The following is a 24,496-nucleotide window of genomic DNA, read 5'->3' as shown; positions in this document are numbered from 1 at the left end:
AAAAATATCTGTATCTATTACAACGTGTGTAATAAAATTTGATCTAAGAAAAAGTCAACAACCTTCTTCCTTTACATTCCAATAGTACTTAAATTCCAAAAAACGAAGAAAACTGAAGTATGGTTGTTAAAAAATTGTATTTTCTTCTTTTAGGTCAGAGAGTCACAACTAGTGATCCGTGTCAACGCTGCACGTGTAGCCGGGTGGGGATAGTGTGCGCACAGGAAGTGTGCCGGAACTGCATAGGTTACAGACCACCAGGGCGCTGTTGCTCGATTTGCGGTATACCGCCAGTTAGATCCGATAGACAAGGGAAGAAGTAATATTGAACACGCATTTGTGAAACCACTGGCGGTTCGATATGTATTAAAATTGTGATAACAACATATTATATGCTTTTTACTTTGATAATAATTTAAACGTAAACAAAACTGTTATCAAAAGTGGATTGTTTGTTTTGATAATTAAGCAATAACTTTATCAACGTCGTTCTGGGAAAATGGACTTGATGTTCGTTAAGTGTCATCCCACATTAGCCTGCACTGTCCACATTAGTAACGACACTTTTCGCATATACTAGATATTCTCGTAGAAAAGAATTACTTTTAACAAAAAATTGATACAAACAGAAAGTGTCGTCTTTGATTAGCCTGTGTGGACTCTAATCCTATATGCAATATACACAGTTTGTCTAATACTCGTTTATGCAACTAATGTGGTAACATCACTCTTATGTTTTCAAAGATATACATTTTATAACAGGACATACTTGTTATTCCAGAATTATTATGCAGAATCATGTTTTGCGTGATGCTAGTTACACATATGACATAATCAGCGTGCATAATCAACAGGGACTCCCGGTTTTACAAACGGGCTGGACAGAATCTAAACACACCGTTAAGAACTTTTATTTTTTCAATATATCAAGTTATTAAAATACATTCGCAAACATATTTAGAGCATGCAAGACAGTTATTATTGCAGCTTGTGCCACATAATCCTTCTGATAAGTTTAGTCGATGTGTGTTTTTATACTCCACTAATGCACTGTAATTAAACGCTATATACTCAGTGCTCATCATTTCATATGAAAATAATAACCTGCATTGTTATATTGCCAACACTAGAGTGATGGTGTTTATTATATTTACATTACTTTGAGAAGTGACATTTTTGAGCGCTTTATTGGCGTTGGTAAAGTTGACGTAATGGTTTAAACTTTATAACAAACATAATTAAATTTCGGGATGAAAACTTACTGTCGTAAACTTAGTTACTAAAAGCCAATTCATATATTCTAAAGTGCACTAATATAAATTCAAAACGCTTGGCCAGAACGATAAAGCTAAGTATTACAACTTTTATAGCTGAAAACAGTATGATGGTCTTGATAAATTTGATTGCTAATTCGATATTGATTTGTTTTATGGTAGGTTATTTTAAAAGGCAATATCATCATTTATATCAGTACAATATGTTTGCCATTGCAACGTGAAATATGCCATTTGCTGGTAAATTTTCCAAGTCTCTAAGCAGTAAACAAATTCAACGTAGTTTTGCATTTGACCATTGTTTAATAAAAACTGTTGATAACACATACAATACATACATAGTAAAATAATACATGTTCGGCAGCTCTTCAGCCAATAAGTGTACAATTATCTCTGTTTGCTAGGGTTATGCCTCTGAAAATTAGTCCTGTATCATACATAATAAATCATAATTCAACCTGCCAGAAAGGAAGGAACACAGAAGAACACGAACGAAATATGTCTTTCAATATCACTTTAGTAGCTATAAAGACGCTTTTCAGTGGACCAGTAAGAACTATTGCAAATAATAAATATGGGGATAATGAAAATAAAGAATCATGATCAAGAGCTACCTTCCTGTTACCATTTGCTATTAGTTTATTCAAGAGAACGGACCAGTTGCGTATACAATACAAATCAATACACAATCCACTTTACGAAAAATAAACATTGATTTTAACTGGGATCACCGCCTTGAAATGGTTTAGGCCTTGTCATATGTTAAACATTTGGGGGAATTAACCGGATAAAAGAACTCCACCCATCACTGAGTATCTTTAAGAATTATATAAAATAATTTCAAATATGAACAATACAATTATACATGTCGATTGGGTATAATTAATACGTACTGATATATTCAGTTTCCAATTTTAGGAGAATACATTATTTGTTTCAAAAACGATATTGATATATATCGTTAAAGGCCTAAGTGTTTAAGCCCTGTAAACTCCCCACTATCATGAAATACACCCGATGAATTTTGTTACCGAGTCTTTTAATAAATACAACTATAACCTCTGATTTATCAATACATTACAAACCATGCAACACGTTAAGATATATGTGGCGTGTTCTGAGAAAACTGGGTAAAATGCTTGTGCGTAAAGTGTCATCCCAGATTAACCTGTGCAGTCCGCACAGGCTAATCCGGGACGACACATTCCGCCTAAACTAGATTTTCGCTAAGAAGATACATCATTTAAACCAAAAATTCCATAAAAGTGGAAATTGTCGTCCCTGATTAGCCTGTGCGAACCGCACAGGCTCATCTGGGATAACAATTTACGCACAAGCATTTTGCCCAGTTTTCTCAGAACACGCCACAATACATTACAAACTATGCAACACGTTAAGATATATAGTCAACACAGTACATATATATCGACTCACGTATACACGCTTATCTCATTGTTAACTGTACATTGCGCGTGCGCATGACCGCGGATATAATGTTCATGTTCTAAATCAATCTCTTGCACGACGGATACATTACATTCACCTCTGTGTTGGGCTCAGAACGGACTATTGTTATGAAAGCGTCTCATTCATGTCATGATCATACCAAGCGGTCATCATTGAGGTTACAGTATACTAAACAATCTCTTGCACGACGGTTACATTGCATTCACTGCATTAAAGAAAACCATCTCAAACCATGATATCTTGTATCAGTCTAAATTCATTATTATAAAATTGATATGGTTTTTTGATGTTAAAAAACCAACATACATACACACGTCGAAGCAATTCCTAACGTCACTCAATAAACATTATGTTCAATTGTTTACATTTGTAAAGTGCGTGGAATGATTCTATCTGCGTAAATGGGCAATAAAATAGTTCCAAAGAGTTGCATTAAAGCTCGCAAGTTTTTGCACGATTTATCGTTCATTTAAAAGTCATATTTCTTAATTTAATGCATGCGATCTTAAATATCCAATCAAATATACATTGAATGCGTTTGTTCGGTTTTAGCTATTTGGTAGACAAAATGGCGTGCTGAGCCTTTCGCAGAGTTGTTTGTGAGAGCAAGGAACGACAACTCTGCGTGGAGATTGGTTCTAAATAAGGAAGTATTTATAAACTTAAGTTAACCAACCGGCCTGTAACCGTCAACGATGATCGATATAATGGCGGAGAAAACAAATAAGAGTGCGGAAGAAAAACATAATCGTGTGGATGTAAACAATAAGGTAAATGTTTTGTTTTAGTTTTTTATCATTAAACATGAAGACTCAAATAACGCTTCACAATATTAATGTGACGTTCTCTGAGAAAACTGGGCAATATGCTTGTGCGTAAATTGTCATCCCAGATTAGCCTGTGCAGTCCGCACAGGCTAATCAGGGACGACAATTTCCGCTTTTATGGATTTTTTTTGTTTACATGATGTCTCTTCTTAGCGAAAATCCAGTTCAGGCGGAGAGTGTCGTCCCTGATTAGCCTGTGCGGACTGCACAGGCTAATCTGGGATGACACTTTACGCACAAGCATTTTGCCCAGTTTTGTCAGAACACGCCACATTTAATTCTCATGAGCTCATACTTTTAATCATACTTACAAGCGACCTGCGTAATATTTGGTTCGCCTTTCGTGCTAAACGTTTACATACTTGTATTATATCTCGGTACTATGACGTAGTATTTAAATATATATCGCGGTACGCTTTTATAGATAGCGCGGTATTTTTAATGTAGGCGATATAAGAGACTTTTATGAAATATGATATATCACAGAACAATCGTTATGCTGTTTAAAATGTTGTACGGTAATACTGCAAACACACAGCCGGTGGTTTTCTTTTTATGTTAAACTTTTGTGGTTTTGTGACTCATAATCCTTTTATCAATTCAATATTATCTTCATATATGTATGCGTTATGCTTGCTCACGCTTTCCAATTGTTATGCGATTTAGTTTTTTTAAATAGATAAATTGTGTTATCAAAAGAGACTAACACAGATAGTTTTTCTCTTCTTTTTTTTCCGTTTTTAGTACTTTATTCACTACATAATATATGCACATACCATCATTTTACACAGGGAAAAGTACATATATATATAAACATATGGAATACATGAAAATGAAAAAGGATGTGATGTTTTAAATAATGAAGGACACAGACGAATACAAGTAGAAAAGCATATGAAGTAGATATATTAACATATTTATCTTCTTTTTTCCCTTAAATTTAAGAAAACAGATTTAAATCACAAAATTATTCCATTTTTGAGTATGTTTTTCAGTTTTACCCTTCCAGCTTGCGATAATCTCTTCGATTTTTATTTTGTATTTAAAATATTCCAAAAATCTTTGAAAAATTGGTGGACATCGTTGATATTTGCATTTAAATATAAAATATTTTCCTAGTAATACAATAAAATTGATACAGTTTGAGCAGTTTCTATTGTTGATAAAAGTATTACAAAGTGAAATACATTCATAAGACAATTTGAAATCAGTACAAATGCTAAGTTGGGATTTTATATATGTCTCAATGTTGTTCCAAAAAATATGAACATTAGGACAATTCCAAAACAAATGCATATTAGTTTCAACAGACATTGAACATAAATCACAGAGACTAGATTCTACAATGCCATATTTAAACAGATTTTCGTTGTTGGGAACAATGTTCATCATATATTTATACTGGAACGTTCTTAAGGAGGAATCTATTGTGATTTGAATATAATTTGTGAATATTGATTCCCAATGTAACTGTTTATTAAAAAGCATTTCCCATTTGTGTTCTTGTTTGTTGTTTTTTATATGTGTATTCTCTATTAACAGTTCGTTTATAAATTTGCATATTTTTGTTGTCGGGGTGATTCTAAGGTAACTAGGTGGCACGTATGACCTTTCTTCATTGTTAATTTTTTCTTTCCACCAGATAGTTTTTCTCGTTGGTCTTAGTTCATAGAGGAAGCAATATCCAAATTGATTGAATTGATTTATTTTCTCTTTTGGGGTCTTCCTTCTTTCTTAACAATATGTCAGTCATTCACCGCAGTCAGTTTAATAACTCACACTTACTTCGGTTTTCTATTGTATCAGTAATACGTGAACATACTTATGTCAGTAACTGGCAATTGCCCTGCTTGAATCAGAGGCACAGGTGGAAGTAACGTACCCTGAATAGTATATTCAAATAAATATATAAAATCATGTTTAATGAGAGAAAAAAGAAAAAAAAAGAAAAAAAAATCCCCACCCTCTGATATTAAAATCATAACAAGGTCATTAACTAGAATTTTCATAGGCCTTTCTTCTCGGGCCGCAAAAATGTCAAAAATAATAATAATCCAAAGCATCCCTTCGTCCTCTTATGGGCAATTGGACAACCTTTCAAAAAAAGTTTACTTGAAAGAAATCCGTCCAGCCGTTTACTCACAGTCGGTCGATAACCACGCAATATTTCGAGCCAAACGGTCCACAAAAATAAATGTGGGACAGACGTTCACACAATATTTTTGAGTTTTAATCGATAGCTCGCGTCCTATTCCTTTCAAACAACGAGGCATGTCATATAATGCATGCATATGCAACCACGGACACCAAAAACTTGATTCAAATCGACTTACTTGCGAGCAAATTACGCGTTTTTTATGTTTCTCTCTCCGAGAAATGTCAACTGGCGCCATATGTTTTACATTCGGAAGTACTACGGATTTGACCCCAATGTTTGTGCTGGCAGCAGCTGACTACAACAACATTAGCCAGTTGACATTTCTCGGAGAGAGAAACATAAAAAAACGCGTAATTTGCTCGCAAGTGAGTCAATTTGAATCAAGTATATATATATATTATTAACATTCGTTACATACGTATTATCCAGTATTACATATATGTTTAATATTGGTAGAGTAATTAAAAACGCACATATTTTTCACTGTACTTAAATAAGCACATGTATTTATTGAAAACAGTGCGTATTGGAAAACGCAGACTATCATAACTAAAAGCCTCAATTTGCAACAAAGTTATCTTGCACATTCCGTGTTTGAGCACACGGCTCCCATGGAAACAGCGTTATAACTAGATTTTGCAAAATGTTCTTGCTTCTTTCATTTGTTTGAGTATTGAAAATCGCTTTTAAAGTCTATTTGTGTTCATGTGGGTGCAAGTCTAGGGTGTGTGCAATTCCTTTACATTCGGAAAAACATTTTACTTTTAATAACATTAACCCTTTTCAGGAATATTCATTTCTGCTGTATACAATTATAACATTATTACATCAGTTAATGTATTTTATAATTATGTTTATATATCCATACAAAAATTAAACATGTATAGCTCTTGATATAATGTTGCTAACCTGACCAGTGTTAGACTCAAATATATATTTTCAACAACGGCATTCATACAAATGAGTTACTTCCATATCAACATACCTACGTGTTTGTGATCGTGAACTGTTATCTAAATCAATGGGACATATACATTGTATTTATGAATTAAACACCAGTTAAGTATTTAACCATGTTTTCATTATTGTACAAAATGATATACTAAAACTCATGGTTCAAAGGTGGAGTACAATATAAGACATAAAACACACGGATACGGATCCAATGACGGATATTAGACCAGCCAGGTAGCAACAATCTGGATTTAGAATTATGCCAACTACAGACATTTATACCTTGATACACAAACATCTCATATCCCGAGAAAAAACATGAACATCTCAACTCCGACCCCAATAGTCTTCTTATATATCACATCTATGCACGCCCATGAAATATCTTAATGCACGGTTGTGTACGTTGTCAAGTGATTGACATGTCTTAGCGCCCCACACCGAGGCACTATATTCCAGAATTGGTGTAATACATGAGGTGTATAGTTTTTCATACGACCGGAACCGGAAGTGTTTCATTAAAGTTGAAGGTGTCCTCCCTGAATAGCCTGTGCGAACTGCAGAGACTAATCTGAGACAACACTTTACGCACATACATTTAACTCCATTTTCTAGCCTGTGCACGCTGCACAGGCTAATCTGGGACGACACTTTACGCGCACACATTACACCCCGTTTTAATAAAGCGACGTTGCAATTTGAAAATAGCATTGTAAACTGAACCTTTAAAATGTAATTGACACGCGGACGTTTAGCCTGTTATCGGAGGTTGAGATCCCCTGCTACTTATATCTTGAATGCGCATCCTTGCAAAAGAAAAGTTGGGAGTTGAAATCAGTCATTGTCTCGAGTGTTGTTGATTGTGGGAACAAATGTTGAATATGTGAGCGTCACGCCCCCTTTTCACGATTCTTCGTGTATGCATACTCTAATTTTCCTGTATTAGAAAACATAAATTAATCAACAACGGCAACACACACTCAGACATTTGTTTTCTCTCACGTTTTATCTCACGTGATTATGTCTCATTTAAACGATTTCCATACTTGGCGTGATGCTATGAAGAACTTCCTGGTCGCTGCACAACGCATGCGTCACACAGGCGCTTTGATGAGAAGGGCTGATGAGACAATTTAACCGTCTAATCTCTTAGAGAGACAGAAAACCCCAAGCCTCAGTATCTTTCCTAACCGTATTTTGGGGAAAGAATATGAAGTTTATTTAAGCCGCGTTCCGGAAAAAGTTTAATGCATGTGCGTAAAGTGTTTCCCCAGATTAGCCTGTGCAGTCCCCACAGGTTAATAAGGAACGACGTTTTCCGTCTAAATTAGATTTTAACTAAAACAAAATAGACTTCCTTTACACAAAAAAATAATAACAGCAAAGTGTCGTCCCTGATTATTGTGTGCGAACTGCACAGGCTAATCTGGGATGACACTTTACGCGCACACATTAAACCCCGTTTTAATAGAGCAACGCTGAAATTTGAAACTAGCATTGTAAAAAACCTTTACAATTTAATTGACAAGCGGACGGTTAACGTGTTATCGGATATGAAGATCCCCTGCTACTTATATATTGAATGCGCATCGTTGCAAACTAAGTTGAGAGGTGAATTCAGTCAGTGTCTCGAGTGTTGTTGATTGTGGTAACAAAAGTTATATATGTGAGCGTCACGCCCCCTTTTCACGATTCTTCGTGTATTCATACTCTTATTTTCCTGTATTGAAAAACATAAATTAATCAGCAATAACATCACATACAAATGCATTTGTTTTCTCTCACGTGATTATGTCTCATTTAAACGATTTCCGTACATGACGAGATGCTACGAAGAGCTTCCTGGTCGATGCACAGTGCATGCTTCATACAGATGCTTTTATGAGACAGGCTGATGAAGCAACGAAACCGTCTACAACGTTCACAGTTTGGTTAAATGACGATTTTCAAAATAATTGTCATAGATTTAAAAAAAGAATGTATACATTATGCTTAAACAAGCGAGATAACACTACTGACAAAGAAACAAGTTCATAAAGTCATCATTTAAAACACTAAAGCGTTTGCAACGCTTTTCGTAGTTTATGTAGAAAATGCGGAAAATACTATAATTAAAGCCCGCGTGACTCAGTGGTAGAGCATAAACTTTTGTTATGTAAGCTCTTAGAAATCTTAAAGTTGAATATTTACCGGTCACAGTATTATCATTTTAACATTGTAAACGTGAAATCGAGCCTAAATGTCCGTATGTGCATACTGCCTCTCCAATATCTTCAAGGGGAACCATATAGCAAACATATCCTTATAATTTAAACGTGCAAACCGTGTTTAAACTAGATTCCACAAATTCGTTAATTAAAAATTTCGTCTTTAGACAACTATTGTTTTCCAACACCGAACTATTGTAACTGCCTGTTTAAAATAATCAGGTCAAACACAGTTGATTAAGTTCGACGGGAGATAAGCGATTTCCCTTGACGGCAGTTATAAACAAATATAAACACTTGTAATACACGAGAACGGATATCGGAATGTGCGCGTATCAGTTGTCACAGCAAATTGTGATAAATGCGATAACATACTATGACTAAGGTTTATAATGTCTAAGATTATGAATACTATATATACTCACATTATCTATTGTTAAATTGTTTCTAACATTATGTTGATGTATATTATAAATGACTACATAACACTGATTATAATGTATGAGATTACGAATATGACTATTTTGATTATGATAACGTTTCATGTTGTTGATGATGATGATGATGATGTATATGATTCTTATGTGCATGCATGATTCTTATGTGTATTGTTATTGTTATTATTATTATTATTATTATTATTATTATTATTATTATTATAATCATTATTATTATTCTTATTATTATTATTATTGTTATTATTATTTTCATTATTATTATTATTATTATTATTATTATTATTATAAATATTATTATCATTATTATTATTTTTATTATTATTATTATTATTATTATTGTTGTTGTTGTTGTTGTTGTTGTTGTTGTTGTTGTTGTTGTTATTATTATTATTATTATTATTATTATTATTATTATTATCATATTAATAATAATAATAATAATAATAATAATAATATTATTATTATTATTATTACTATTATTATTATTATTATTATTATTATTATTATTATTATTAATTATTATTATTATTATCACCATTGTTATTATTATTATTATATAAGCACAAACGTTATTTTTGAAAATCAATGCTAAATTTTGATCTTAACCATTTTGTAACTTTTGTTCACACTGTTTGCATTACTTTCCCTATACCAAAATGTACCACACATGAACCGGAGGATCATAGAGTGTAAAAAATACCTCACTGTTTTGCTGAAATATGAGTAATTTAGTCAATGAATGGGAATCGAGTAATGGGCATATTATAAGTGGGTTATATTACTAATGACAGAAGTTACGGGATATTCCCCTTTTGAGATTTCTTTACAAATAAATAATGTGTTTATTTTAAATACAACACCAGGGACACAAAACAAACACAACCCGTGTGGGATGGTTTGCTTATATAAAGCGCTTTTGTAAAGGTGAGCACAGAGCAGTTAAGCATTTCGTTTTTGATAGCTTAAATATTTTATATTCAAATGGGAATAAATTAAAACATATTGACTTTGTTGAGCAATCATATCAGGCATTTTTCTGAGACAACGGAGCGTTTTTGTGTTGCATCCATATCGGGTACATGTAAGTGCGATTCTATAAATCAATCAGATTGTTTTAATAATTAAAAAATGATTATTCATCTTAAATCTTTTACTTTTTAAAGCCTATATTCCATTGTTTACCTTTTCTTCATTTTTTTTCTTTTTTTTTTTGTATTATTCAGTCGTGAATAAGTTAATGACAGATCGATACATTTATGTATTACATTGTTGTGTTGCTGTTCTTTAAGTAAATATTTCATAAAAAGATGTTGTCATCACGAACATGTACGGGAAAACTCACGAACCTGTACACTATCAGAAACGTATTTTTATATAAGCATATAAGCATGTTATTAAATTCCGTCACTTTGTTAAAGTAACAATCATTTAACACAACGTGCCGTCTGAATTTATTTTCTTGTTGAACATAAAAATTCATATAAGTTCACACTAAATGGCAATTGGTTATAATAAATCACCTTAAATTGTTATGTTAAATAAATTTGATCAGTTAATAATATCATTACAGTTATCATATATTATAGACACATTTACACTTTTTGAATAATTTAATGATTCTCACCAGCACAATTTTATGATTGACAATGCGAGACAATACTCTTACAGATGCCTTTTAGCGGCATACACATGTAAGCATTCAAATGTATGTGTATCGTCTAAGCACAGCCCGAAACAAAGCTCGTCAAGACAACAGTTAACGTGGGCTTAGCGCAAAACGGTCGTAACTATATATATTATATATATATATAGTTACGACCGTTTTGCGCTAAGCCCACGTGTGTGTAGCATTATTAAAACGCGCATTATGTTTATAAATCAACAATAACAAACCTATATAGTTTTATAATGCATCACTTATAAAAACAGATCAGATTGCACAAGATAACGTGTTTTTATTATACGATATTTAGTTTTGAATGCTTGTCAAAACAAATGAATGTATCTGATAATTGTATCAACTCTTTTTCCGCGTGCTTCAGTTGTTATTCTGTAATTCTGATAAATATTAAACAATATTATTTTTTTATTGCTTTTGCATTTGAATTACGATGCTATGAAGTCAATTTTTATTCAGACGTGTATGTTATGTAATTAACTCCTTATTATGTTAGGTTTTGGCTTTTCAATCGGTTTTTTTAAACCCCAATTCTTTTCATCGACTGATATAATGCGGTGAACCCAGGTTTTATCATGTTAATGGTGTATGTCGTGTTGTTTGCAGTGTTCTTTGAATTTATATATAAGTATTGTGGAGATCAATTATTACTATACACCAAATAGTTAATAATAGCTCACTTAAACGCGACATATTGACAAACGTTACCTGTATCTAAAACTGTTACTATGCTATTTGAGTTAAAAAAGTAAATCGGGAAAAAAATGGTTAAACATTCCATCCGATTGGAAAGCAAGTGCTTTTATAAATATTATCATGATCATTATTCCCTTGACCGGTATGGCCGTTGCGGAGAAAAAAGAGACGACGACACAGAAATCCTCCATCAGTCCGGTCTTTTGTGAGCTGATATGAGTACCTGGTGACGTGTCCAATGCCAATCCAGCTTTCGTCGTTTGACGGCCCCTAGGGAGTTTTGTGGGCCAACACGTGCTGCTGTCATGTTCCAGACGTATTTGTTGGTCTTGTGATCCAGGAAGGAGATGAGGAGCAGTCTTCGGAGATACTTGTGTTTAAAGGCCTGTACACTGCGTTCTGTGTCCGCGTCCGGATCTCGCAGCCGAACAATAAAATGGAGAATACGAGAAACTGGTAGAGCCTGTACTTGGTTGAAAAGCTGATGGAGCTGCGTGTCCATAATCTGCTTAGTCTAGCCATCGCTGCAGTTGCCATGGCGATTCGTATTCGTACCTCAGCAGTGTTAAGTACTTGAAGGTGGTCGCTTCTTCCAGTTTCTCGCCGTTCACGGTGAAGTCTGCGCTGTAGTTGTTCGTGCTATTCACCATGATCTTCGACTTCTCCGTGCTGACCTACATTCCGTTTGTTCCTGCTCTTTCGTAGAGTTTGTTGTTTAGGTCACTGCTGGTACCACCCATGAGTTGAATGTCATCAGCTAAGCGCAAGTTGGAGATGGGTCTGCCACCAATGGAAATTAAGGTGTGGTGATCTTTGAGAGTCTCCTGGCAAAGATAAACAGGACGGCGGAAAGCAGACAACCCTGACGAACGCCCACTGATGTCCGGAAGAAGCCACCCATCTGCTTATTTAGAAGTAATGGCGTTTCCGTAAAGTTCTTGGATGACTTTAACCAGTCCTTCGTCATTGTTGAACCCTCTCAGAACCATCATGCCACACGTGGTCGAAACCTTTCTTGAAGTCGATGAAGATGTGGAAGAGCTCACGTTGGTATTGCAGGTGTTTCTCAATGATGACTCCGCGTTTGAAGATCTGTTCAACTGTGCTCCGTTCAGCTCTGAATCCAGCCCGCTCTTTTGCCCCAGGAGTTCCTCGGCCTTAGTAATTCTGTTCTGTCGGTTAAGGTTGATGCGGAGCATAAGTTTGCTGGGATTGCTGATGAAGCTGATGTTGCGGGAATTTTCGCACAGGTTGAGGTTGCCCTTTTAGATAGGAGGGTAACAAGAGCTTGTTCCAGTCCTGGGCCACTTCTTCTCCTCTCAGATATTCTGGCATAGTACCGTCATCAGTTGAGAGTTGAGAGTCGGGTGAGAACCAGCTGTGCCCGTCCTACCGATGAAGCTGGTACCAAGCAACAAAGTACTATCTCTACCTTAAACACCCTTAAACACTTATACATGTCGAAAAACTAAAGCGGCTAAATTTAATTAAAAAAAATCGCAAATGGAGTGACTTTGAAACTGTCCAGGAATGCTTCCTAATTTTAGTATTGTTGTGGAAACCAAAACTCTCTGAAACTATGAATTACATTATATGGTACTAATCAATTAGCTTGCTGGAATTTCATTTACCATCTTAATAAATTCCCACTTAAACACAAAATATTATGTGTGTTTGCATGGTTGAGCAGCACATGTCCTTCATAATACAGATAGAGGAACCTTTCTGATTTCTCAGACGTTTATAATTACAAGTTACAAGTTAAGGTTCACCGTACTAGCATACTATATCAAGCTATTTACTCCCGGAGTGTGGTAATATATATATATGTATATATAACTATTGTTTTCATTTCGACAGGTTTATGTTTATGTCAGTGCAAAACAAATACATAATACAACAAAACACTTATCAAACACGTAATGTAAACTGAGGTCACCACAATGAAACCTCGTTAGGTTTGAAGGTATGCCGATCCATACACTTTGTACAGTATTAATAACATAACACGTATTAGTTATTTAACATTACTATCACGTCTTGTCATAGCTTGTTTACCAGAATTCGAGAACAATATACAAGTAAATGAGACAATGATACCGTTCTATTATCGAAATAACGGATCAAATACGAATGCCAACATCGCTGAAAAGAAGATAAAATCTAAGATACGATAAGATTTCAAACCTGATTGAGGCCGGCCTAAAGTTTACTGATCTATATCACTATCTAATATGTCGCCTATAAATGTTACATTCAAGACAGTGTACAATGGATGGACAAAGAGCGATTGGCGCCTGGCTGTTGCTCTTCGTTATGTGGACAGGTGAGCACATACATATATTTATATTTATTGATAGTTTTCATCTATAGTCGATGCATATTAATGAACAATATACACCTAGCACATTATAAGATATGTTGGTACTATAGAAATTGCTTGGAGTCAATTACAAGGATTGTTTGAAACAGACATACTAGGTGTAGTCATGTTTAGTGTTTGTGTACACGTGTGCAACAAATTGCATAAAACGCGATGTATTATAAAACTGTTAACAATAAAATGCTAATGTAATTTGTTCCAGGTCGTACCGATGGATTTTGTAAAGACGACAATGACTGCTTTGATCTTCATTCTCCTCGATGTTACAACGACTCTATCCAGAGCTACTGCAAAAATTATGGTAATACATAAAACCATGATGAACTATTTCAGTATGCGTCCTTCATACTGCATGAGATGCACTACGGTTATCTTGGAGTAGTATTTTATAATGCTACCTCTGCAAACAAGAAGTACTTTGTTGATACTTGTATTCATTGCATTCATCGTACCTCAGAAATTTATATTGAAGTTGTTAAAACGAAATTAAATATTGTTGTAAACTTGTTTTAATTTGCATAATACTACTATGCAGTTAATTATTTTTTAAGTGTGTAAGTGATTCATTCACGGATAAGGGTGAAGTTGTGTGAAGTTCGGGGCGCCATTCAACTGGTTAAACACCCAAAGGTTTTGGCTTGACCGTTCCAACTCGATGACCTCAACTGTAATCCGTTTTATGCTCTTTTTTGTATTTACTGCCTTGTATAGGACCAGCAACCAGCGGATGTAAACATAACTGTATTTTATGATATTGTTTCTAGAGTTTTAGTTATGCAATACTATCTTTGGATATACTGGATAAATGCATTAGCGTAAACGTTGCCTCCAGGATCAGCTATTCAGTCGGATTTTGTTTTCATTTAAGCCTGTTTTAACCAAATATACCTTGGAAGTGGAGAGTGGAGTCCTGGATTTTGCAAATACGGTCTGTCCAGGTTGCCCCGGGACGCCACTCTACGCTCTTTAATTAAGCACGGTTTTCCCATGACACGACTCTGACAGTGTGTATATACATTGTGCAGGTAAGCAAATTGAGTATGCAATTATTTGGACGATATGTTGTTTTCTGAGCACTGACATGATGCAAATAAGCGATAACTAATGCCAATCATTAATAACTAACTACAATACATCATTGTTTTAAACCCTCGGAAGAAAAATGAAATACAAACAAGATGCACGTTAGCTTTATATTTTACATGTCCTTGCAGATAGCTGTCAACAGGATGCTGACTGTGGATTCCCGTTGATTACTTGCACGCACGGAAATTGTCAGCCAAGTTAGTTTGTTTGTACAATATGTAGAACTTCAACAAATATTAAGCACATTTATTTATTTAAGAAATTAAACGATATAGTAGAAAAATATGTACGATAACCTCATTAAGATGTATATCCGTTCATGAATAACCTAAACCTGGGGTAATTTAGAGGCTGTTTTATATATATACATATATTGGGGGCTGTCCGGCTAGCGCAGTTGTTGGTTCACTCGCTTCTCACCTAGGCGGCGCGGGTTCAATTCTCGTTTCCGGCAGCATGTGAGTTTGGTTGCTGGTCACCATACCGGACTTGTGGGGTTTCCTCCGGGTACTCCGGCTTCCCCCACAACACAAGAGCACACCAAACTAACAAATATCTTTCAGTAACTACGAAATAGCTGGAAATTGCAGCTATAATTCAAAGTTCGTCTAACGGTCGTGAGTCTAGTAGGCAAACTAGGTGCTGAGACACACTCCAGGTCCACACATAATGTAGCCTCTGGCTCGGAAAGGACCTCTTAAACTTCGAAATACAAAAAAATACAATATGTTATTGGTCATATAATCAAGCTTAAGATCCGTCCGTCTGTGTGTATGTCCCTATCCAAACATTGTATTTGAATTATATGTAGAATTACTGGTACTCGATTCTGAGGTATGTTACACTCTTTGTGCACTGGATGGCCAAATGAAAACATTTGCATAAATGAGAGTTTACAATGAACAATCTTTATATACCCGCATTTATAGCTAATCACTATGATTATCAGCGTATGGAATGTAATGGAACCAGCGAATGTTTTTGTTTTAACCTGATTAAAAATACTTTTACTGATGGAAATTTAGAACTATAATTATGTGTTTTTTGTTTTGTTTCTGTAATTATCGATATTATATAAAGAAATTATGAAGGATTTTTCGTTTAAAGTAACACTCTAAAATAACGTTTAGATTCTAACTTTATTCAGCTCATATTTGGTCTTAATTTGTGAACGTATTTTTATACATACCGTAATTACTCTAAGTTTTAGGAGACTTAAAAATAAATATTTTATTTCGTGTCCGAAACTCTAGATACAAAACAAAACAAAAAAAAAACAGGCGTCCGAAAATGTAGAGGCAAACGTACAGGTGTTCGAAAATTTAGAGACATTCTAACAATTCTGGATTGCAGATCAGATACGGGTATGCAATGTATATAGTATATATGTATATAGCGTCAATTGTTTCAACGAATAATAGGACGTGCATGTATGTACGTCGTATGGTATAAATTACTTTTAAATATGTTTCACCTTAATATGTTGGGTGAAACCATGATCTATTAACGGCATGCATAGTTATTTACCCAATAACGAAAATATAATGGTACATTGCCCCTAAGGCATTCGTCTGCCAGGATTTATTACCTTAATCCGGTTGTAAAAACCCATGATCGGAGTGTCCCCAGATAAGCGCAACAGGGCATAAAACTGGTTAAATATCATTGTAAAATAAACTGTCCGAAAAACTAGAGTCCTTAATTGCGGACGAAAACCCATAAGTCGGAAAATTAAGAGTCACGATAAATAATAATTTTGGCTAAACACGGGGGTGTCCGAAAATCAATAGAGTCCGAAAACATAGAGTTATTACGGTAAACATGTCAATTTTCTAAACAAGTTAAAAAGGTGTTTAGATGTTTAGCGTTTTCCGAAGCGCATGCTCGGTCTTTATTGTCCAACGTTGTTAAATTTTTAACATTTTGTTTATATTTTCATCTGTTCATGAAATGTTTAGATTATAAGTACATTTAGAACGAATATATGTTTAACGCCATATGTATGAATTGCATACGTGTTTTAGTTATTACAAAAAAATTACCATTTTAAAACATATGTTCATTAACATCTTCCAAAACAACAGATGTGTAATAATTTCCTTAATGCGACGAAATTGACCATTTTCAACAATGTTGTAAATACGTATGTCATATAGAGCATTATTCTGACAAAGAAAATGAACTGCATAAACTGTTGAAACCTGTTCAAAGTTTAACGAAATGGTAATTCTCCAATTGTTTTTGAAACTTATACAAATAAATAAAGAAAGAGCAAATATTGCACACAATGGTTCAAAGTAACACAAAAACACACATACACATTTTAAATATACTATTTTTTGTATGAATACTTATTATTTAAAATTCCTAATTTATAAAGACTTACCCATGCGAACAAATGGAATAATTCCGCAAAATATTTAAATTGATAGCATTTGGTGTCTTTAAAAATGCTAATATTTAGCTAATCAAGTGTTCAAATAACATAAAAGCCGATTCTAATTGACAAACTTTTATTGATTTTAGAGAAATGCTTAACGGATGAAGATTGTCATGGCGACAATTCTGCATGTTTCTATGGCGACTGCTATTGTAAATCGGGATATAGAAAAATGGACGAATCCTGTGTTTCTGGTATTTTCTGGTTGAAATTATTTGAATCGTTTAGACATGTGCATGTCCATACAGTTCCTAAAAACAAATATGTTTCCATCGATTAGTGTTTAATTGTTTCCGTCGATAATTGTATGATTTCATTGCAATTTAACGTATAACACATTGGTAAACTTCATACAACAACATTTTACGGAAACCAGTTAACGGTTGATGTCGTTTGTAACAAATGCATTGTATATTAATGGCATATAGATAATTTTGTATTTGTAGATATTTGTTAATACGTCAATTTTGCACTGTTACGCTTTCATATCAAGTCATTATTTTTCAGTCATTGGTTTGCAATGTCGTCAATACAATGTTGATTTGGACTGTAATCCTACGCTGTTTGAACTTACAATGAGGTTGCTGTTTGAAGTCCCGATTAGTAATGGATCAATGCAATATAACAGCACTGACTATGTGTGTGACCAAAACTCCAACACTTGCCAATGTGATACAGATGTCCTTAAAGGAATAAATGGAGTTTGTAATTCATGTAAGTAGGTGTATGAAGTGCTTCTTTATGTAGAATTATGTTTAGTAAATAAGGTTTAATCTCATACGGATATCATTGCACCCATATTCGATTTATAGTTTTGAAATTTCTATAAAACCTATGTTCACATCATTGTGAGAGACTGATCAGTTTACATTTGAGAAGCAAAACACTGAATAAAATTGATATCGCTGTCTTCCATACCATCATTTTTTATTTGTATTTATTTTTTGTTATATAAATATATATTTAGATCTGGGCTCTGAATGCAAATCATCATTGGAATGCGGTCGGAAATCAAACATGTCCTGCATTGAGGGCGCATGTGCGTGCAGTGCAGGCTTTGTACGGAGGGAATCAAAATGCATATGGGGTAAATATTACTCAATAAACCTGCTGAGCGGAACCTTTCTCTAAACTACATTCAAATGTACACAAATTCAACGAAAACAATATATAATTAAAATAAAGCAGTTTTATGATTTAGTGCCACATGAACAAATTCATAAATAAATTGTTATATTATTATGCAGTTATGGATGCTGGATGCAGTTCGAATGAAGACTGCTTTTATGAAGGATTTGAATGCAATACCACAGACATAGGATCGTATTGTCGCTGCCCAACTGGACATGCTGTGAAATCTCCGAATAATGCAACATGTGTGGAAGGTAGTTTCACTTTCACTATTTCACATTCGCAAGTTCGTATATTAAATGGGTAGTGAGTCACGCATTTAATTCAAAACGATTAAATCTTGATTATTGGTTTATTTAATTGTAGATATATATTTGCTTACACTTACTATAGACTAAGGTGTACATTTTAGTTTTAATTAGAACACAAAAGAGTTGTCATGCTAAACAAATACGTACACAAACCGTTTTTAATTAAACTGGTACAATTTGCTGTTCCTGTAGCATTTACAAATGATATCAATGTAAATAAGGTAATTGAAAACATGTAAATGTCCACTTTACGTTTATCCAGTTCCTTCATTTTTTGATTCGCCTCAAACATTCATGTCTGTCATGTTTACATTTGTTTAGTTTACGGATCCAGCTGTGCTGACATACACATGTGTGGAAATACAGAGAGTTTCTTCTACCGTCGCTCATATTTTGAGATCCAGTACAAGTATAATGACACTTACGCCAATAAAGCTTTTCACTGTGATCTTGACAACGTGTGTTCGTGTGCACCAGGGTTCAGATGGAACCAACAAATAAACAACTGTGAACACAGTAAGTGTCGACAAAAATAAACGACGCATAATATTAATTAATAAATAAATTAGATATACGCACAGGTCATATACTTGTATTTCAATGTTTGTACTTGGAATAAACTCAATTATTACATATGTTTTGTCAAATATACAGAAAAGTCTTTTGTATTTTGGTTTGTGCGTCTATTTCTATTCCGACATATTCAGATGCATGCGAAATACAACACTTTATATATGCTTCTCAGTTTACGCATCGGAATGTAACAGCGACATTGACTGTAACTCTGAAAACCCAGACAGTGCAAGCAACGCCAGTATGCACATTTGCAATAACCAAACGCAACAATGTGAATGCGGACATGGTTTTAGTGTTCATACTATCAACGATTTTGACGTAAACCAACATGTTACTCGTCGCGTCTGCATAAGAGGTATATATAATCATATTGTAATACATGTTAAAGCAATATTATAAGAAATATGCTTAATACATCCTCTTGTTTTATTTTCGTATTGTTTTAAATATAAGGACTTTATATTGATTTTACACATCCCATATATATTTTTTCAGCTGAAACATTGCCGTGTACATCCGACGCAGACTGCAATGTCGTGAGAGTCAACTCCGTTTGCAGCAGTAGTTCAATGTGCATCTGTGCTGATGATTTCATAGAACGTGATGGAGCCTGCATACTGGAAGGTATAATATTTTAATAATACTATGACGGTACCAAACACATGTATACATTTGTTTTTCGTCGTAGCAGTGTAAGATGTGTTTTGACCTTGGTTTCTTGACATAATTTAGGCAGCGGCAACAATTAACGCTTATCGAATAAGATAACGTTTGTAAATTAAAGGATTGCAAACTGTTGCGAGTTCCATCTTGGCAATAAATATACAGAATGCATCTTTAAATGTTTCGCTTTATTCAACACGACGAGGAATCTGTAAACTATAAATAATACAAGTTGCAAGACAACAGTTCTACCAAATTGGCATTATGGTTTATAATAAAGTCATGTTCCATGTTATGAGACAAAAAATTCATTAGCAAAACAATTTGGTCAGCGCATATATCTGAAATGCAAACAACAAATACTGCTTAGTTTTATCATAATTATTTTCATAATATATAAAGTCATCACATTATGTCAAAGACAAATGATTTAAATTGGCATAAATACATTCGTAACTTATAAACAAGTATGTACCGAATTCGATATTATCCGTCCTTAAATGCCTCTCAATTACAGTTTCAAAGTTGTGTTTGTTTTCAATTTTAAATATTAAATGACGTCAGAATGTTATATCAAAATTAAACGCATCACGAGTTCATACAATGACGCGGCCTGCTTAAACGGTAAAAGAAGTTAAACTTAATTAAAATCGATTTGTACATACACAGAAATGTTTGCATTTCACACCACATCAACTGATGCAACTATAAAAATGGATTCTTATTTTTTTCAAAACCTACATGGTTTTTAATAAATAAAGTGATGAAATTATAATTAGAAGGATATCTAATCAACAATTTAATGATTTGTTTTTGTTGGTTTGTCATAACTTAAAGTAGCCCTCTACACAGATTTCGCAAATTATGCTTATTGATCAAAAATGCCCACGCCTAAACGGTTACAGAAACACATGGCCAAGAGGTTTAGTGTTTGTTTAACTTACGAAACGTTATTAAAACCATTCCCCAATCTCTTCAATCGGCCGCATACAGGGGTGTTATTTTTTATATAGACTTCTGTTATCAAAACATTTGTTTAAATCTGAAACCGCAATATCGTATTTTGTATAAACCTTTGTAAAGCGTTGATGCCCCTGTTCTCAAAACTGTACTATCAAAATATCTTTTAATATCGATGTGTCAAATTTTTTAAGAGAGTGTTTGCCAAGAACATGTTCCCAAACTTCCTGATCTTTACCGCCGATCTCCGAAGTACACTCTTACTTCGACCGAACCGCCAATTAGAGACGACCGATTAAAAGACATATGGTACAACATCGGACCAGCTATGATAAGCACCGACGGGAAGCTAACTGGACGTTCACCAGGCACATGTGGGACATATTATCCGATTTATCTCGCAGGTAAAACAATCTCTAGTTTAAGGCTATTGAAATCGACAAAACAGAAAATGGAATGTAAGTGAAACATATCATACTATATTTATTTCATTGAATTTAGCTGTATATATTTTCAAATGTATGAGATAGTCACATTACGGAACTATGTAAAAAGCTTCCTGAACCAGCTCTCAGTTATGGTGTGTGTATGGGGCTTAAATAATAGTATTCAACTCGAATATATTAATTTACAATATTGTAAAACAAGTATTAAGGTGGTCGCAATCTTACCATAATTTCAAATTTTGTGAACCGCAATCGAACCTCTTATAAATAAACGCAATTTCAGTGCATTAAAACGTTTACAGTTTTACAATCCCATTACGATAACCAAATCAAGATAAAATATTATATAATGTCACTTGATCTTGATGTATACTCAGCAAAACAGTTTTGGGGTAAAACTGTGAAACATATCCTAGATACGCCATGTTTCAGTGAAGCATTGAAACGATGTAGAAGACGGACTTTATATTTTACTCGAATGGAAACATTTTTAACACATTAAGACAACTCTATAACTACTTCTGGAAGCATAATAATATGACAAATTTTCAGTGCCCTTTTACAGACATGCAATCGTGTCACATTTAGTTGTATTTATTCTTAAAGCTGTAGAATTAAGAAACGTAACATATTATCGGTAGGTTCTCTCCAAATATAAGTTTATATTTTGTTACTTTGTTCTGTTTGGTAATGTATATATTTTTCCAAAGTATAATAAGAATACTTGTTTGTCCTGTCGATTTTATGACTGTACGTTAAGTTAATGCATTAAATAAATCGAGATTTCAAAGCTTCAAGAAAATGTTTACTTGTATGATAGTCAAATGACATTATGCGTTAGTATTAGAACAAGTAATGATTAAACTAGTATTTTCAACTTGCCTGTACGGTATGTGGCACTTTTTGTGAATACATTATATGTAAAATAAGTGTATAACCATGGCTGAAAGCCTGATGTATTACACCAAAATTTATATTAAGCAGTTGCACATGCTTTTCTATGACCCTTAAAGTAATAAAGTACTTCACTGAAAAAAAAGCATATTTTTAATACACTTGGTAAAAAATGTCATTATTTTATTCTGTTTTCTGTTTTCTGTTTATATAGAATCTATAACAATTATGGAACAAAACGAAGTCGACTCGGGTAACAATATAACAAAACAAGCCGTGATCGGAGGATTGCAAGAATTCGGAATGGCTTACAACCTTTCTGTCCAGCTGCGAAAGTGTGGAGCGGAGTACCTGGCAAGGCTGCAGGCTCCATCCGTTGTTTTCGCCGCATATTGTTTAGGTAACGTTCATTCTATATTTAAATGTGCTCCGTATTATATTTAAATAGGTATTCAGTATTAAGGCGTAGTTTACATTTAGTACGTTAAACAATTCGTCATTTATATCAGTCCTTTGCTGGAATAATTGGTGTTTGCTTTCGTAGCTGGTGCCTATAAACATTTAACTCAGTGTTGATCTGTTGTTGTTTTTGTTTAAGTAAGAGGTTACCTACTCTTCCTTTTTTATTTAATACACTTAACTTTATACAATGATGCATTTTGAACAGATTATCTTATTGCTTCTTACGTTGATCAACATTTACAAACCTTTACTAGATTGTTTTACCGAAAATAAACATACCCGATTAAAGCAACATATGCTTAATAAAAAAAAAACTATCTTTCGAAAATATCACGAGAAACTGGTATGTTAGTTTAGAGATGTAGTACACAAATATATGTTTAATCTGCATGTCAAAGCATTCTGGTTAAACAATTAGATTATTTCGAGAAACTTGTATTTGGAATATTTTTTATTAGTAAACTCTATTCATAACCTGCAATCGGTATGTATATACAATACGTTCAAATTTGATAAATATCCAGCTAAGTTATGTTGTATTTGTAGACACTGATGCGATGTCGGTCTCTGCTGGCAACTCGACAGACAGATGGGCGCACCTTAAACAAGAGCTATCATTCCGAATTGATTTTGATAACAATACATCAACCGAATTATACAAGCCATTAGTTGCCTTCAATTGCCACCCCTTAGATAGATATTATAATACGTATTATAACAAGTATGACGTAAATTGCGCTGGATGTAACAGATACAATTATAACACAGATGGATTGTTTTATACAATTCATTGGTAAGTGATAGAAGTAAGTAATTAGAAGCAAATGCGTACAGGATAAAGAACGAACGAGCTTAATAAACATGATCGTAAATATATAATCACCACAGTAACTAAAATAAGTTATACGATTTGATTTTCTGTATGGAAACGCATATTCTATTAAACCAGCACTGTCTTAACTACAAATTGCACCTTAAAGGTACGTTAACGGACTTCACTGCAAGACAATTGGTCCTGTTGAGCGAAGTAGGCTACAGGAGACCGATTTGATTGAAAGTGAGATCAGTGATGTGTGTGGGCAGAGACAATTTGGCTTTCAAGTAGGTTATCACAATTTATTATTCGTGTTTTACATACGTATTTAATATATCATCTGAGTATTCAATAACAGCTTATTATTTACTTAACTTGCTTATCAAATTCACAGCTTCAATGTTCGTTCCAATGGTCTGAGATGAAGTTCGGAGAAAAATCAACTCCTGTTTTCAGCCAGCAAATTCAAACCGGAGTCAATGCAGTAAGTATGTTGTTTTACATGCGAAAGTTACAACAATAGTTTATATAATTTGGATTGATCTCTTGAACTTTAGAACACAAACTTTAAGACATTGTGCTTGTATAATTGCATGACTTTGTAATCTTTT

The 24,496-nt window shown here is 33.9% G+C and overlaps 1 protein-coding gene across 1 annotated transcript; it reads left to right on the top strand.

The window, feature by feature from the left end:
* The first annotated feature begins 3,243 nt into the window (after window positions 1–3,243).
* On the top strand, window positions 3,244–23,185 carry LOC127859584 (prion-like-(Q/N-rich) domain-bearing protein 25). Its single transcript, XM_052397084.1, has 14 exons — window positions 3,244–3,511; window positions 13,985–14,045; window positions 14,305–14,403; window positions 15,317–15,385; window positions 17,715–17,822; window positions 18,136–18,342; window positions 18,596–18,715; window positions 18,876–19,013; window positions 19,392–19,586; window positions 19,816–20,001; window positions 20,142–20,270; window positions 21,464–21,673; window positions 22,824–23,009; window positions 23,154–23,185. Exons 1-14 carry the CDS (start codon window positions 3,437–3,439, stop codon window positions 23,183–23,185), a joined length of 1,815 nt encoding a protein of 604 aa, XP_052253044.1. The 5' UTR covers window positions 3,244–3,436.
* The last annotated feature ends 1,311 nt before the right edge of the window (window positions 23,186–24,496 follow it).

The sequence above is a fragment of the Dreissena polymorpha genome, chromosome 15 (genome assembly GCF_020536995.1).
Source record: "Dreissena polymorpha isolate Duluth1 chromosome 15, UMN_Dpol_1.0, whole genome shotgun sequence".
Lineage (NCBI taxonomy): Eukaryota > Metazoa > Mollusca > Bivalvia > Myida > Dreissenidae > Dreissena > Dreissena polymorpha.
Note: the sequence above shows the minus strand (reverse complement) of the source record. Positions and strands in the feature narration are given on the sequence as shown.